The following is a 14,629-nucleotide window of genomic DNA, read 5'->3' as shown; positions in this document are numbered from 1 at the left end:
TTTGCTTGGAAGTTTTTTTCCCACCCTTTAACTCTGAGATAGTGTCTGTCTCTGTCTCTGAGATGAGTTTCCTGTATGCAGCAAAAGGCTTGATTTTGTTTATGTATCCAGTCTGATAATCTATGTCTCTTTATTGGGGAGTTGAGACCATTTATGTTAATAGATATCAAGGAATAGTTGTTTCTGTTTTCTGCCATTATTGCTTTTGTGGGTTGAGTTGTGTCTGTGTTTTTTTCTTCTTTTAGTTTTCTTGTTTAGGAGTTTTCTTGTTTTTACTAGGCTGTATTTTCCCTCATTGTATTGGGTTTTCCACCTATTATTCGTTGAAGTGCTGGGTTTGTGGTCAGATATTGTGTAAATTTTGATTTGTCTTGAAATATCTTCGTCTCTCCATCGATGGTGATTGATAGTTTTGCTGGGTATAGCAGCTTGGGTTGGCACTTGTGCTCTCTTAAGGAGTGCATGATGTCTCTCCAGGCTCTTCTAGCTTTCATAGTCTCTGTTGAGAAATCGGGTGTGAGTCTGATTGGCCTGCCTTCATATGTTACCTGACATTTTTCCCTTACTGCTTTTAGTATTCTTTCTTTACTTTGGGCACTTGATGTTTTTACTATTATGTGTCGGGAGGTATTTCTTTTCTGGTCCAACCTATTTGGAGTTCTGAAGGCTTCTTTTATGCTCATGGTCATCTCATTCTTGAGGGTAGGGAAGTTTTCTTCTTTGATTTTGTTGAAGATATTTACTGTGCCTCTTAGTTGATACTTTTCTCCCTCTTCTATTCCTATTATCCTTAGGTTCTGTCTTCTCATTGTGTCTTGAATTTCCTGGACATTTGGGTTAGGAGCTTTTTGTTTTTTGCATCTTCTCTGGCTGTTTTGTCTATGTTTGCAATGTTGTCTTCTGCCCCTGAGATTCTCTTCTTGATCTCTTGTAATCTATTGGAAATGCTTGCTTCTGTGACTCCTGATTTCTTTTTTTGGTGTTCTGACTCTAGGGTTATCTCTTTTAGAGTTTTCTTTATTGTGTCAATTTCTGTTTTAATTTCCCTCTTCCATTCCTTTATTTCTTTGGTTCTGTTTTCCTCTAGTTCTTTGAGTTCTTTGAGTGTTTTTCTTGTTTCTTCTTTAAAAGCTTCTGAATCTTTTTGCTTTTCCTCCCTTTCTTGTTTAAGTATCTCTATCAGCATCTTGAGGTATGATTTCAGGTCTGTGTCTTCTTTTTCTGGAGTGTTTGGAATTCCGATGTTTGCTGTTATGGGAGAGCTGGGTTCTGGTGTTGCTAGATTGTCTTGGTTTCCTTGGGATATACTCTTTCTCTTTCCTCTTGCCATTTTGTTGTCAGTGATATGTTCTTGCCTTTCCCTTGTCTCTTGTCTGTGTCCCTGGTTCTCCACTGGTCCAGGTGTCAGATGGGCCAAGCCCTGTTTTATGCCTCAGAGTCGTCGGGTGTGAGCAGAAGTTCCAACGTTCTGTTTCTGGTTGCTGGATCAGGCACGGCAGGGCAGGGCAAGGTAGGGATGCACTTTCCGTGTGCACTCTGCAGAGATCTCTCAGCTCCCTGGCAGCCCAGGTCTCCCACCCACCAGTTGCTCAGCCTCTATGAGCCGCTGTTCCGGGTGGCAGATGGGCCAGGCTCCGCTCTGCGTCCTGAAGTCGCCTCTGGGTGGAAACAGAAGTTCTAATTTTCTGTTCCCAATCGCAGTTGCTCAGCCTCTATGAGCCGCCGTTCTGGGTGGCAGATGGGCCAGGCTCCGCTCTGCGTCCTATTCTACTCTTAATCCTAACTTTATTATGTCTTTCTGGCCAAACAACTTAAACCATCTCCCTAAATTTAATCAACTACACTAACTTCCTAAAACTAAACCAAATCTGGAATTTTATAAAATTATTAATTCATCTAACCAATATTATTTTACAGAAAGTCATCTTCACATTGATGTGTAAGAAAACTTCCCAATAGAGTAGGTGGTCTCCAGAAAGCTCACTGCAGCTCCTCCTGTATAGCCTCAGCCATCTCTCCACGTCTGCTAATTTGCCCAAGATCCTAATTTGCTAATGGAAGAGCAGACATTGGAATATTTCTTTCCTCAGCACTCTTTTCCATCTCCATGACGTGAGGCCTTATTTAATTAAACTTAATCCCAATGTTCCCTTAAAGTTGGAGCTGGAACTTTACATGCAGAAGATAAGTTACACAATGTCCAACACATCATGTTATATTTACATCTATTTTTAAATAGGAACAGAAATGTAAACATTTTCTTTAGCAGCACAGAACATTTTGGTTTGCAACTGATAAGAACTTTCATTTAAAATTTATAAAGGGCTTTTGTTTTGCTAAGTTCATAACATGTTGGGGGGGAATGTGTGATTGATTTAATTTTACTTTTATAGGACCACAGTTAAGAAATTTGTGCATGTCCTTGTGTCCTCAGTTGCCTTCAGGTATGTGAATGTCTAGAAATAGAAGTAATTAAATAACTATGACATTTAACTTTAAAAGTTTAATGAGAAATGACCTCCAAAAACCAAGACAGAACAAAGTAAAAGGATGTCCATTGTCAATATGTTGCTAATTAGCTCATGAATCCACATTTAATATGGTCTGATCTATCTTAGAAGTTTGATTAAAACTGAACATTGAGATGTACAAAGAGATAATCTTTGATCAAAATGAAATTATAGCATATTAATATTTACTCAGAAATGTAAAAATAATGAAGTATGTATTCTGTAAGTATAAATTCTTGTAAGCTAAACCTTCTATACACTCAAAATTATTCAAGAACTATTTTACTTAGATTTCTTTTATACATCATGATTCAGATTTATGTAATGCAATTGCTTCCTTTAAAAATCAATATTGTATGTGTGTATGATGTTTTACCTACTTGTGTAGTTATGTGCACATGTATTTGCAGGTGTGTGTATTTGTGTGTATAATATATTTGTGTCCCTCTCTGTGTGTCTATATGTGTGTTTGTTTATGTGTGTAGGTGGTGTGTTTGTGTGTCTGTCTCTCTCTCTCTGTGTATGTTTGTGTGTGTGTATGTGTTTGTCTATGTGTGTATGTTTGTCTGTATATGTGTGTGTCTGTGTCTTGTCTATATCTGTGTATATAAGGCCACAGATATATATTGGTTATTTTCAGTCTCTTGTCATTTTATTAAATATGGCCTCCCATTGTATATAGTGCTCACTGATTTAGCTAGTTTGACTGGCCAATGAGTTTCAGGAGTCCTTCTGTTTCTGCCTCCCTAGAACTAGGATTACAGGTGATGTACTGCTCCAAACTTTCCATAGGTGCTGAGGATAGACCTCAGGTCTTCAAACTTGAGTGACAGGTGGTTTACTACTGACTTATCATGCTGATTCCAAAATTAATATTTCAGTTGACTCTTTAGTTGTTAAAGAAAAATACTTTAAAGTTGTATTGATTCTTTTTTGTAGTTTAGGAAAGTATTTAATTTATGAAGAGGGTTTTTTTTTTCTTTGAGACTATGCAAGAAAAGGCTTAGGGACACTCAAGAATTCAAGTAATTGTGCAAATATTTATGGAACTGAATTCTTTCTCATGTATCCATCCTGTGTACAGGATTCATATATGCACCCATGAGTATAATTAATCAGGTGTTTTTGAAAGTTTCACTGAGGAAAACTTCTTACTGGTTACATCATTTTTTAAAGAGAATATATTACTCATGTCTTCACTCCTTTTTGTTGCTAAAGTCTTAAATATATTTGGATAAATGTGATTTAATTTATTATGAGAAATTTGTAAAAGCTCCTTAGGAATTTTGAGCATTTAAAGAGGTTATACCAAGAAGCTTGTAACTTTGATTCAGATGTGTTGTTCTAGCTTGGAGTGCTAAATCACATCCCTGCCATAGGAAGTGGGGGGGGGGGGCTTGGTGCATACTTTATCTACTAAACACTACTTTTATTGGGTGAAAACTGAACTTTTTTTAAAAGATTCTAAAGCAACATTGCTCAGTCTCCCATAGGACAATTTAGGTCTAAATAAGGACTTTGGGAACATTTGGCCATTGGCTTTAGTATTGTGTAACTATGAAAGTAACATCTCCACTCTGTTTGTTTGTTTGTTTGTTTTAGACTATTTGGAATATTACTGGTCTTTCTGGATGTATTTCTTGTGGCTATCGATCTACATGCCACTGAAAACGAAATTTATACTCCTTTGGATTACTGTTCTGTTTCTCTAGCTATTGCTTTATTTTTCCTTGTGGATGTTCTTCTTCGAGTGTATGTAGAAGGGTAAGTGTGTTTCTATTTTGTTTAAGCAGAAAGCCATTTCTGTAGTGATAGAAAAAGTATTCTATAAGAGCAGTCAGACCAGCTCAAACAGTGAGTCCTTCCTCATCAAAATCATTCTCCTTGTAGATATGTTCCACAGAAAAAGCAATAATCTAAAACCAGTTTTATGTAGGGTGGCTTTATCACTGCTTTTGTTGTGCCTCTATTTTACAACTTATTATGGGTTATTCTACAATTGCTAAAACTTAAACAGGCTTCAAGGATGAGGAAGGCAACCACTGTACATATATGTACATGAATAAAAGGAACATGCATGTGATGTACACATGTTAACATTTGAGTGACTTGAATTACAAATAAGGTTTGATGACACATTAAAGAATATATTACAAATAATTCATATTTCAAAGAAAATAAAAGCTTTCATTAGAGTTCAGAAGAATCCAGAGTCATGTTCTTCCCAATAACAACATTTCCAATAAAACAGACACTGACCTCTACTTACTGGTTTTCCAAGCAGGTGAGTGAGTCATGATTTGTGGTTGGATTGCTCTGGGAGTTAGGCATAAGTTCTCCAGCCTTATTTTATTCTCAGAGCATCCCCGAGTGAAGTTTCTCCATTTTCCTAAGATTTCTTTTTATCTCTGTGCCCTTTTTTGAGCTAAGGACAATTTCTACTGGCCAGTTTCTTGGTGTCTAAAGAGAACTCTCTCAACATTTTTAGCCATTGGTAAGGTGCCGGTGCTTCTATGAATCATCTTCTCATCTATCCTCCTCTTAGGAACCCTAAAGAAACTCAGACCACAAAACAGACTCAGAAGCAGAAGGGAGCAGGTTGGAGGAGGGAGGCACTAACAGGAAGTGGGAACAAGTGTGGGCAGTGGAGTTGAGTATGGTGGAAATATTTTACTCACGTGTATTAGAAGTCAAAATGAAGCCTATTATTTGTATAATTTAATGCGCTAATAAAAGCATAAAGAAATCTCTTAATATATTGGAAAACATCAATCTAAAATTAGATGCTATCTCAGAACTAGAAGAAACTTTCTGTAAGAGACCAGTGCTCATGTTTGAAGAGAGAAGTCTGTGTCTGCCCTAGGTACACCATATCAGTTCATTGAAACCCCAGAATACATATAGAGCCAAATCCTGGGTCTAAAATAGTTGTGCCCTCTCCATCTATGGGTTCTTTTTATGCACTTTCCCAATGAAAATTTCTCTAAGTTCCATATTCAGTTTAATGTGCTCACCAGCAACGCACAGTATCTCTCTTCCTCCTTACATAGGGGAAGGCAGTGATGGCCTCTCATTCAATAGTTAGACCTACTTCTTACTTATCAAGTATGAATTGCTGCCTTGACGCTTTTAGATAGATGGTAGAGAGAGAGAGAGAGAGAGAGAGAGAGAGAGAGAGAGAGAGAGAGAGAAAGAGAGAGAGAAAGAGAGAGAGAGAGAGAGATACTAGATACAGACATACATAAATACATTGATAAACAGATACACACATACATACATACACACATACATACATAGATACATACATATGTACATAGATACATACATAGATACAGAGATACATAGATAGATAGGGAATAGGTTTGACTCCAGTATAGTTATGTGTTTGAATGCTTGGTCTACAGGAAGTGGCCTTGTTAGAGTAGGTGTGTCATGATGAGAGTGGGCTTTGAAACCAGTCCAGAAGATAGTCCCCCTCCGTCCTCCCAACTCCCAACCCTCACCCCCTGGCTGCCAGCAGAGGAGAGCTCTGTTACTAAATAGCTCTACCCAGCATGGGTGACAAACCTCAAAGTCGGCATGGCTAAGCCTCAACTCCAGCCAACCTTTATATCCCCTAAAACATATGTGCTTGGGACAGAATTACATGTAGCTGACAGGGTAGACACCATGGGCCAGTAAGTGGGTCAGAGTCTTGGGAGAGTGTAGAACAACACACTTAATTCTCCCAGGGACTGTCAATAGGGCTGAAGACAGAGTACTTCATGAATAACTTGTGCTCTGAAACCTTGCCGTCTCCCCGCTCCAGGAGACAGCGTTACTTCTCCGATGTACTGAACACCCTAGATGCTGTCGTCATTGGCGTGACTCTGCTTGTGGACATCGTTTATATACTCTATGACAAACACTTTCTCAGATATATCCCAAGGTATGAAACATCCGGCTTACCTCTCAAACCTCCCCCCTTTCGTTCTGGGTGGTTTGTTTCCTTTGTTTTGTTGAATTTCCCTGGTTTTATTTAATGTTTTAATTTTGAACTCTCTGGTTATATACTGGTAAATGGTTTAAAAAGTGAAACTTCCATGTACTTTGAAACTAAAAAATCCTGGCATCTGGGAATTGCTTAAGGGTATATCTCTAAGAATCTTCAGCTGAATAAAAGAGAACATACAAAGGAAAAAAACTAGGACTCCATTCCTCTTATATCAACTTTAATTTTACAATATGAAATTATTTATAAATTCCCACTTGTGTCTCAACCACAAATGCCTTGTGTGTAAAGTCTTCTGTCTGTAGTCCTGGATTCTCCCTATAACCAATAGAGTATGAAGCATGTGTATGATTTGAATGACCCCAATGAAGACGTCTAAAGAGCAGCAAACACAGCAAGAAGCAGAAGGTAAAACAGACAGGCAGCTGTGACGAAGAGTTTGCGGTATAGTTGTAGTAGAAATGAGAAAACTCTGGTGAAGTCTGAGCTGTTAGCATCTATTAGGAGAGTTTCCTCTTCACCTTGTCTTTCTCCCTCTCACCTTCCTCTTGACCAAGGCAATGTAGCAAGAACAACAGTGTGTGTTGGGATGAAGGGAGGGGGGGTAGGCTTATTATTTGTAAAACAATTGGTTTCTCCTGGTACCCTGCTGTGTTTTGGAACCTCTCTAGAGCCACCTGAGAGGCACTGAATTACTGGCTCTGGGGCCTATTACCCCACATTTTATTTTTATTATTTATTTTTATTTTATATGTATAGGTGTTCTGCCTCTGTGTGTGTGTGTGTGTGTGTGTGTGTGTGTGTGTGTGTGCCACATGTAAATGGCGCCTGCAGAGACTAAAAAAGGGCATTGGGTCCCTGGAACTGGAATTGCAGATGGTTCTCAGCTGCCATGTGGGTACTGGGAATCAGACACTGGTCCTCTGCAAACACAACAAGTGCTCTTCACTGCTGAGCCATCCCTTCAGGCCACACCCCCGGGATTTAAAGAACTTTAAAGAGCTTTTCCAGGTGGCTTGTTCCTGTGGCCTCGAATTAAGAACTCAGTGTTTCAGAGTAGTAGTTCTCACTGTTGGTGCTTTTGATAGCAGGAGAAACACCAGCCAGCTTACTTGGCCAGTATTTCAGTCTGTTTTCAGACGTATATTCATCAAGAGTGCTTTCCTACACGCACACACTCACGTGCACGTGCGCGCGCGCACACACACACACACACACACTTATGCACTCACAAACAAGGAAGGAAAAGATAAAAAGAAATCCACTCATGCTAAACCATAAATTCCTAGCCTGTCTTTCCCAACTTTAGCATTATTGATATTTTGGGCCAGAAAAGTTCTGGGAAAAAAATGCCATCCGTGATGAGGAGTTTGTCGGCATTCCCTGTCTTTATACACTTGATATGGCAGCAACACACCAAAATAATAGTTGGCGACTGAAATGCCTCCAGACGTGGCCTGTTATCTTCTACGTGGGGGGTAAAACAAAAATATTCCCAAGGACCATGCTGCTCCAAACAGAACATGTCGGTGTAGAGTAACCTGCCCAGCAGGCACAGGACCTTGGCCTTGGTCCACAGCACCACCAAAAATGAAGACATCACTAGTTATAAAACCATTAAACCTAATCCATATTAACCAAACATTCTATTTTTAATAAGTAATTAATGTTAAAAGTGTTAGCCTTAATCCATATTAACTAAACATTCTGTTTTTAATAAATAATTAATTTTAAAAGTGTTAACCTTAATCCATATTAACCAAACATTCTGTTTTGTGTAGCAAAAAAGAAAAAAAAATGGGTATTTAAGTTTTTCTCCCGTAAATTGGTTTAGACTGGCAGTTTTACTTCGGCCTCTACGACTGCTCATCCTGGTAAGAATTTTGCAACTGGCTCATCAAAAGAGGCAACTTGAGATGCTGACTCGGCGGCTGGTGAGTGGCAGTACATGTTTGTGTTGTGTTTCAGGGAAATAGGTGTGAGGTTTGTATATATATAAATAAATATATCATATAATGTATATATATTATATTGTGTATATACATATATATATATATAATTTTCCTTTTCCTGTCCACTTATGGCTTACAACTTTATGATTTCCCTATTCAGGTTTCAGGTAACAAACGACGCTATAGGAAAGATGGCTTCGACCTAGACCTCACTTACGTCACTGGTTAGTGAAACCTACCTGTCAACGTTGTTTATAAAGATTTTGTGTTTTGCTTATGAGTAATAGGTGCTAGATTCTTTATCTACAGATGTATATGTGACCGTGGCAGTGTTACTTGGACAATGGAAGTATCTGTTCATGTCATTTCAAACTAGAGCTACTTGATTGTGGTACAGGAGGTGGGATGGATTATTGAGTGAAATATTCTTAGTTGAACTTTCTCTTATTCAGTTCTGGTATTTAATCTTGGTCCCAAGGATCTCAAGAGTCTTTGTAACCTTCTTACAACTCTAGAAATGGAGGTTTCTACTCTGTTTATGTCAGATTTCCTGAGTCATGTGGGCTCCAGTCACTAATGGACTTGCTGCCTTTACTGGAGCCCAGACTGGTTTGCTTGTTGGATGGTTGTTTGGTTGTTTGTTTGTTTGGTTGGTTGGTTATTGGTCAGTTGTTTGTTAATTTGTTTGTTTGTTTGGTTGGTTGGTTGGTTGGCTGACTGGTTTGGTTTGCTAAAGAAAAGAAATTTTAATTTCACTGATAAAATGGGAGACTTAAGCAAACAAAAATCTATAGCCAGGGATGAACCAACTGAGTCTTAAGATAACTGTATCGGTTTAATAGTTATAAAACATTAAATTATCCAATATAATAATATCATTTTGATTATTGTGAGAATTTGCTATTTCTTCTATTCTGAATGTTAGTTTTTGTAAAAGGGGACATTTCATAACATGTCGATGAAATTTGTGTCTGCTGTGTTTCCATCATGATATTTATTATAGCGATTACTTTGACTTCCAGACCGTATTATTGCCATGTCGTTTCCATCCTCTGGAAGGGAGTCCTTCTATAGAAATCCAATTAAGGTAAGGCTATTCCCACAGCCAGTTCGTGTAGCTCAGTGCGTGTATGCTAGAATCAGAGGCTTGACAGGACCAACCTCAATATCCTTCAAAGGCGATTCTTTCAGCCAGAACTCACAACTGGTTGTCATCAATTTTTCCTTGCTATTGATAAACTACTCAAAAATTTCACCATCTTATAACCACTACTTTTTAAACTCTTGACACAGTGAAACACCACACCCACCCTCCCACCCTCTCTTTCTAACCACTCTTCCATGAAGCTCCCTGAGCTGCGTGTTTGTGTGTTTGTGGGGGGCTATGGAGAGAGGAGGGGTTGTACAGATGTCCCATCCAGAGTTGAAAATTTGCAGTCACTTACTTTCAACGCATAGCAGAGAAGCATTTGGCAATTGGTAGCTTCCAAAAATAGCAAAAGTCAGTTTTCTTCCAGTGACACTGGATACATCAGCCACACCCCAGTGCAGGCTTCATGCTCAGAGTGGTTGAACAACACAAATCAGACTCCATGTTCCCTGGCAGCTTTTTTTTTTTTTTTTTTTTTTTTAAGAGGTAGAACATGAAGTTGGCTGGGTAGGAAAGGGGAGGAGCTGGGAAGAGTTGATGAATGGGAAAGAATGCAATAAAATATGTACTGTAAGAAATGATGAAAGAAGATATAAAGTGTTATTAGGTGTGTCATGACTAGATTCACAACAAAAAGCCCATATACACATGGAAACTAAACAATGCTCTATTAAATGATAGCAGGGACAAAGAAGAAATAAAGAAAGAAATTAAGGATTTTCTAGACTTCAATGAAAATGAAAACACAACATACCCAAACCTATGGGATGCAATGAAAGCAGTACTGAGAGGAAAACTCATAGCTCTGAGTGCTTCCAAAAAGAAACTGGAGAGAGCAAACGTTAGCAACCTGACAGCACAGTTGAAAGCTCTAGAACAAAAGAAAGCAGATACACCCAAGAGGGCAAGAAATAATCAAACCTAGGGCAGAAATAGACCAAATAGAAACAAAAAGAACCATTGAAAGAATCAACAAAACCAAGAGCTGGTTCTTTGAGAAAATCAACAAGATTGATAAACCCTTAGCCAGACTAACTAGAGGGCAAAGAGAGAGTATACAAATTAACAAAATCAGAAAGGAAAGTGGAGAAATAACAACTGAAACTGAGGAAATTCAAGAAATCATCAGATTCTACTACTCAACAAAGCTGGAAAATCTGGAGGAAATGGATGAATTCCTAGATAGATACAAGATACCAAAGTTAAACCAGAACCAGGTAAACCATCTAAATGATCCCATAACACCTAAAGAAATAGAAGCAGTCATCAAAAGCCTCCCAACCAAAAAAAGCCCAGGTCCAGATGGGTTCAGTGCAGAGTTTTATCAGACATTTATTGCGGACATAACACCAATACTCTCCAAACTATTCCAAAAGATAGAATCAGATGGAATACTACCTAACTCATTTTTTGAGGCTACAATAACCCTCATTCCTAAACCACACAAAGACCCTACAAGGAAAGAGAACTTCAGACCAATCTCACTTATAAACATTGATGCAAAAATACTCAACAAAATCCTTGCAAACCGAATCCAAGAACACATCAAAATGATCATTCACCATGATCAAGTAGGCTTCATCCCTGGGATGTAGGGATGGTTTAATATAAGGAAATCCATCAATGTAATCCACCATATAAACAAACTCAAGGGAAAAAAAACCACATGGTTATCTCACTAGATGCTGAGAAAGCATTTGACAAAATCCAACACCCCTTTATGTTAAAAGTCTTGGAAAGAACAGGAATCTAAGGCCCATACCTAAACATAATAAAAGCAATATACAGCAAACCAACAACCAACATCAAACTTAACGGTGGGAAACTTGAAGCAATCCCACTAAAATCAGGGACTCGACAAGGCTGCCCACTCTCTCCCCCTACCTATTCAACACAGTACTGGAAGTCCTGGCCAGAACAATTAGACAGCAATAGATTCACATTAATAAATCCTTGTGTCATTATTAGAGTAAAGTACACATTGACCTGAATTGACCTTAAATGTGTATCTTAATAAAACTGTATATCTTATAAAGTTATTATGCATTCTTATGCTCTTTTTGTCAGTATCCTAACATACTAGATGTAATCATTTTAATTCTGCCACCAGTATTTCATCATAATTTCACATAAGTGTGATCATATTGTACATCTTTTGTGACTAGCTTTTTATTCTCAGAATGAATTATTCATATTCACCCAACATTGATATACATATATATAATACATATATATAATGTATATATACATATATATAATTCTTTAAAAACATCACTCTTTATCATGATATAGAAAATACAACCACTTTCACAAAGAAATCATCCAGTTACATAGTGCCTCACAGAGTCAGGCCTACACTGTAGCCTACAAATATCCATATTATAGGAATTTCAAAATTATAAATATCAACAAGTATAGCTGAAGAAAGACATATAAAACATTTAAAACTAATTTGCTCTTTCAGGATATCATACTGGCTTTTCCAAAAACACTTAAAGTCATTTTTTGGATATATTTTATTTACATTTCAAATGTTATTCCCTTTCCGGGTTTCCCCTCCATAACCCCCTATCCCATTCCACCTCCCCCTGTTTCTATGAGGGTACCCACCCACCCACCCAACAGACCCCACCTTCCCTGCCCTGACATTCCCCTACACTGGGGCATCAAGCCTTGGCAGGACCAAGGGACTCTCTTCCCATTGATGCCCAACAAGGCCATCCTCTGCTACATATACAGCGGAGCCATGGGTCCATCCATGTGTACTCTTTGGATAGTGGTTTAGTCACTGGGAGCTCTGGTTGTTTGGTATTGTTGTTCTTAGGGGGTTGCAAACCCCTTAAATCCTTTCTCTAACTCTTCCACTGGGGACTCCATTCTCAGTTCAATGGTTAGCTGTGAGCATCTGCCTCTGTATTTGCCATGATCTGGCAGAGCCTCCCAGGAGACAGCTATATAAGGCTCCTGTCAGCATGTACTTCTTGACATTAGCAAAATTGTCTGGGTTTGGTGGCTGAATATGGGGTGGATCTCCAGTAGATGGCTTTTGCCTCTGTCCCTGCTTCAAACTTTGTCTCCGTATTTCCTGTGACTATTTTTGTTCCCCCTTCTAAGAAGGACTGAAGCATCTGCACTTTGGTCTTTCTTCTTCTTGAGCTTCATGTGGTCTGTGAATTATACCTTGGGTAATCCGAGTTTTTGAGCTAATATTCACTTATCAGTGAATGTGTACCATGTTTTGTTGTTGTTATTGTGACTGGGTTTTCTCACCCAGGTAACCCAATATATCAATTTTCTAGTTCCACCCATTTGCTTAAGAATTTCATGAATTCATCGTTTTTAATAGCTGAGTAGTACTCCATTGTGTAAATGTACCACATTTTCTGTATCCAGTCCTCTGTTGAAGGACATCTGGGTTCATTACAGCTTCTGGCTATTATAAATAAGGCTGCTATGAACACGGTGGAGCATGTGTCCTTGTTATATGTTGGAGCATCTTTGGGGTATATTCCCAGGAATGGTTTAGCTAGGTCTTCAGGTAGTACTACGTCCAATTTTCCGAGGAACCAGCCGACTGATTTCCAGAGTGGTTGTACCAGCTCACAACCTCACCAACAGTGGAGGAGTGTCTCTCTTTCTCCACATCCTCACCAGCATCTGCTGTCACCTGAGTTTTTGATCTTAGCCATTCTGAGTGGTGTGAGGTGGAATCTCAGGGTTGTTTTGATTTGCATTTCCCTGATGACTAAGGATGTTGAACATTTCTTTAGGCGCTTCTCAGCCATTTGATATTTCTCAATTGAGAACTCTTTGTTTAGCTCTGTCCCCCATTTTTAAATAGGGGTATTTTTTAATTGTTGAAATTTCATTATTAACTACTTATCAAAATATGTAAAAAGAATCCCCAAAAATAACAAAATGTTATATTCGTACAACAAAGTAAATACAATTCTTGTTATAGGAAAATCTCCCTTTAAAGGTTTTCTAAGAAGACATTGGGTAAAACGCTCCTGGAGGAGACATTTATTTTCATTGTAGATGAGCTGTCTGTGAGGCTTGCATTGTTCCTTGAGAAAATCCAACTCAACTTAGCATGTCTAGTGTCTTTCAGGTCATACTTAGGCAGTCATGTTGGTAAGACTTCATGGGAATCACTTCTAATGTTACTAGGAAACAATCTCACAGCGAATTCCCTGATCCTCTGGCTCTTACAGCCTCTCCACCCGCTTTTATGCACTGACCTCTGACCTTTACATACAAGAGTTGTTTGTCGCTGTGTCGGTTGGCACTGTGCACCACAATTCTGCATGTTTATCCATTGTAGTTTATTTTGCAGTGGTCTCCACCTGTTGCAAAGAGAAGTTTCCTCGATGAGAGGTCAGAACTGTACTTACCTATGGGTATACGGACAAATATTTAGAGTGTGGTTAGGGATTAGGCTGGTTTAGCAAAGTAGCAATTGTAGGAGTCTTCAGGGCAATTAACTAGTTAGATCAGAAGACAGGTTGAGTCAAAGATAGAGACATGTAAAAACACTTAACGAAATGTAAAGGCATTTAGAATATATCTGGAACTTAAGCATGCATGCATAGGACTTCTTTTTCACTTAGAACTAACCATTGACTATTATTGCGTATATGTATACATTGTGAATTTACCATGACAGATCCTGCAAAGGATCATGTGTATACGGATTTAGTCTCCAGCTGGCAGTGATGCTATGGAAGACGGTGGAGTTTTTATTACTTGTTGCCTCACTAAATGAAGTGGACCACTGCAGGAGGATCTGGGGGCTTGATAACCTACCCACTTCCTGCCCACTCTCTTCGGCTAGGCTGTGGGAGAATCATACTGTTGCCATAGTATACACCAAAACAACGACAACAACCACAACTGCAAACCAACAACAACTACAAAAACAGAAAACAAACTCCTCTCTTCCTAAAGCTGCTCCTTGTCAAGTATTTGGTCACAAATCACGGGGAAAGTAACTAACACAAAAACTGGCACCAAGAAGACAGACAAC

The 14,629-nt window shown here is 38.6% G+C and overlaps 1 protein-coding gene across 1 annotated transcript in view; it reads left to right on the top strand.

Moving 5' to 3' along the window:
* LOC308429923 (phosphatidylinositol 3,4,5-trisphosphate 3-phosphatase TPTE2-like) overlaps positions 1-14,629 on the top strand; it is a gene marked incomplete at both ends in the record, with an annotated part of 103,301 nt that overhangs the window by 56,848 nt on the left and 31,824 nt on the right. Inside the window, 6 exons of the mRNA XM_080928957.1 lie at positions 2,394-2,444; positions 4,113-4,274; positions 6,319-6,438; positions 8,336-8,435; positions 8,614-8,677; positions 9,476-9,540. Coding sequence (XP_080785083.1) covers positions 2,394-2,444; positions 4,113-4,274; positions 6,319-6,438; positions 8,336-8,435; positions 8,614-8,677; positions 9,476-9,540 — 562 coding nt within the window. The remainder of the gene's footprint in view (positions 1-2,393; positions 2,445-4,112; positions 4,275-6,318; positions 6,439-8,335; positions 8,436-8,613; positions 8,678-9,475; positions 9,541-14,629) is intronic.

This window comes from Micromys minutus (assembly GCF_963924665.1).
Source record: "Micromys minutus genome assembly, chromosome: 14".
Classification (NCBI taxonomy): Eukaryota; Metazoa; Chordata; class Mammalia; order Rodentia; family Muridae; genus Micromys; species Micromys minutus.
The sequence above is the reverse complement of the archived record's forward strand: the minus strand, read 5'-3'. Positions and strand labels throughout refer to the sequence as shown.